At 45.0% G+C, this 3399-nt stretch overlaps 1 protein-coding gene across 1 annotated transcript in view; it reads right to left on the minus strand.

The window, feature by feature from the left end:
- Positions 1 to 1017: 1017 nt before the first annotated feature.
- cunh5orf63 (chromosome unknown C5orf63 homolog) overlaps positions 1018 to 3399 on the minus strand; it is a 7165-nt gene continuing 4783 nt past the window's right edge. Inside the window, exon 4 of the mRNA XM_016263032.1 lies at positions 1018 to 1488. Coding sequence (XP_016118518.1) covers positions 1330 to 1488 — 159 coding nt within the window. The 3' untranslated portion in view covers positions 1018 to 1329. The remainder of the gene's footprint in view (positions 1489 to 3399) is intronic.

Here is a 3399-nt window from a genome sequence, read left to right on the forward strand (position 1 = left end):
ATTAGGTCTCTCTTCGACTGTATGTCTGCGTGAGGCCGTGTGATCGATGAAAACACTTCCGTTAAACCTCAAGATTCAGTACTGCATGTTTTTTACAGATCAGATTGTCAGAGCTGAAGTGTTATTTTGTACTGCTTTTGTCTGTACTATCTAATAAACACTAGCCTTACACATACACTGTTGATTTTTAACCTTTTATTTTAAGAAATGCATGCTATATTTTGCTGCAGCCTTTATACTTCAAATTATCGAATAAAGTGTTGAATGTATTTTCAGGGTTTTCTTTCATTACTCTTGGTCGCTAATGTGCACGTCTGATTTGTGAACACGAGAGGTTTTAGAAAAGCCCTCTCAGCAGCTGCTCGGTCTTATTTCTGGTCATGAAAGCACGGCTCCTGCTTGAAAGAGGAATGAACAAAGTGTTGGATGAGCTTGATTCAGTATCTGATGACGATGCTGTCATGTAGTTTGCTGCTTCAGCTGACATCTGTCTTTTTACAGTTCTCTTTGTCCAGCGAATGCTTTCTGGAGCAGAAGAGCTGCTTGAGCTATGTATAAAACACAGTATTGTGTTAAAAGCCCCGGACGGAGCTGGGACAGTCCACAGGAGAGCAGCGATTCTGCAGATGTTTAAAGGGTCATGGAACCCTAAAACACATTTTTTTGAGATGTTAACATATGTACAGGTTGCACATCAGTAAAAACAATAATAGCACTAATTATATCTATTATTAAGGGAGAAGTGGTTATTCATTTTTTGGAGTCATTTTGTTCTTGTTCAAAAAGCAAAGTTGAACCAACAGTGACGTGTACGTGTATTTGGAGGTGATTGGCTGCTGTCTTAATAACACAACATCAGTTATGTGGCTGACTACATTAACACCATAATATACAGTAAAAACTGTTTCGTTCCTAATTCAGAGACATATATTTCTGTAGCAATCATTGGCCACTGGCTTATTGATGTGGAGAATGCACTGCAGTCATAACACAAAATGAATACAGAAAAATACTTTCTATTAGAAATCTTTCTATTAATTCAATGCCGGTAACGACAAGCGCCAGAGGTTTACATCACGCAGTTGAGCATTATGTGATTCATTCACAACAAAACTGAAGAAAACATCTGCCTTCATCTCCCAAATGTATTATTTTATCTTGCATCGCATAATGAAATGGGTCGAGCTCAGTGCGGATTGTTTTCTGTGAGCTAGATGAGTGCAAAGGATAGTGGGTGATTGGACGCTTGATGCTTCCTTCAGAATGATGCGACTGAAGGTGATGACGCAGAGAGAGCAGGATCAGGTGCAGCTGGCGCTTCTCCAGACGCTACTGAGCCTCCTCCAGACGCTGCTCCAGGAGCGCTGCGTTCACACGATGCTGCATCAGAAACTGTCCGTTCAGGTGAAAGACCGGGATGTGCTGATGATATCTGTCAAACCAGACTCTGTTCTCCGGCCGAGTGATGTCCACCTCCTGCAGCTCAAACTGACACACACACACACCTGATCAAACCTGCAGCTCACTGACACACACACACACACACACACACACACCTGATCACACCCGCCGCTCAAACTGACACACACACACACACACACACACCTGATCACACCCGCCGCTCAAACTGACACACACACACACACACACACACCTGATCACACCCGCCGCTCAAACTGACACACACACACACACACACACACACAAACCTGATCAAACCTGCAGCTCAAACTGACTCACACCTATACACACACACACACACACACACACACACACACCTGATCAAACCTGCAGCTCAAATTGACACACACACACACACACACACCTGATCAAACCTGCAGCTCAAATTGACACACACACACACACACACACCTGATCAAACCTGCAGCTCAAATTGACACACACACACACACACACACCTGATCAAACCTGCAGCTCAAATTGACACACACACACACACACACACCTGATCAAACCTGCAGCTCAAATTGACACACACACACACACACACACCTGATCAAACCTGCAGCTCAAATTGACACACACACACACACACACACCTGATCAAACCTGCAGCTCAAATTGACACACACACACACACACACACCTGATCAAACCTGCAGCTCAAATTGACACACACACACACACACACACCTGATCAAACCTGCAGCTCAAATTGACACACACACACACACACACACCTGATCAAACCTGCAGCTCAAATTGACACACACACACACACACACACCTGATCAAACCTGCAGCTCAAATTGACACACACACACACACACACACCTGATCAAACCTGCAGCTCAAATTGACACACACACACACACACACACCTGATCAAACCTGCAGCTCAAATTGACACACACACACACACACACACCTGATCAAACCTGCAGCTCAAATTGACACACACACACACACACACACCTGATCAAACCTGCAGCTCAAATTGACACACACACACACACACACACCTGATCAAACCTGCAGCTCAAATTGACACACACACACACACACACACCTGATCAAACCTGCAGCTCAAATTGACACACACACACACACACACACCTGATCAAACCTGCAGCTCAAATTGACACACACACACACACACACACCTGATCAAACCTGCAGCTCAAATTGACACACACACACACACACACACCTGATCAAACCTGCAGCTCAAATTGACACACACACACACACACACACCTGATCAAACCTGCAGCTCAAATTGACACACACACACACACACACACCTGATCAAACCTGCAGCTCAAATTGACACACACACACACACACACACCTGATCAAACCTGCAGCTCAAATTGACACACACACACACACACACACCTGATCAAACCTGCAGCTCAAATTGACACACACACACACACACACACCTGATCAAACCTGCAGCTCAAATTGACACACACACACACACACACACCTGATCAAACCTGCAGCTCAAATTGACACACACACACACACACACACCTGATCAAACCTGCAGCTCAAATTGACACACACACACACACACACACCTGATCAAACCTGCAGCTCAAATTGACACACACACACACACACACACCTGATCAAACCTGCAGCTCAAATTGACACACACACACACACACACACCTGATCAAACCTGCAGCTCAAATTGACACACACACACACACACACACCTGATCAAACCTGCAGCTCAAATTGACACACACACACACACACACACCTGATCAAACCTGCAGCTCAAACTGACACACACACACACACACACCTGATCTAACCTGCAGCTCAAACTGACACACACACACACACCTGATCAAACCTGCAGCTCAAACGGACACGCACACACACACACACCTGATCAAACCTGCAGCTCAAACTGACACACAC

The sequence above is a fragment of the Sinocyclocheilus grahami genome, unplaced genomic scaffold (assembly GCF_001515645.1).
Source record: "Sinocyclocheilus grahami isolate Dianchi unplaced genomic scaffold, SAMN03320097.WGS_v1.1 scaffold4614.1, whole genome shotgun sequence".
Taxonomy (NCBI): Eukaryota; Metazoa; Chordata; class Actinopteri; order Cypriniformes; family Cyprinidae; genus Sinocyclocheilus; species Sinocyclocheilus grahami.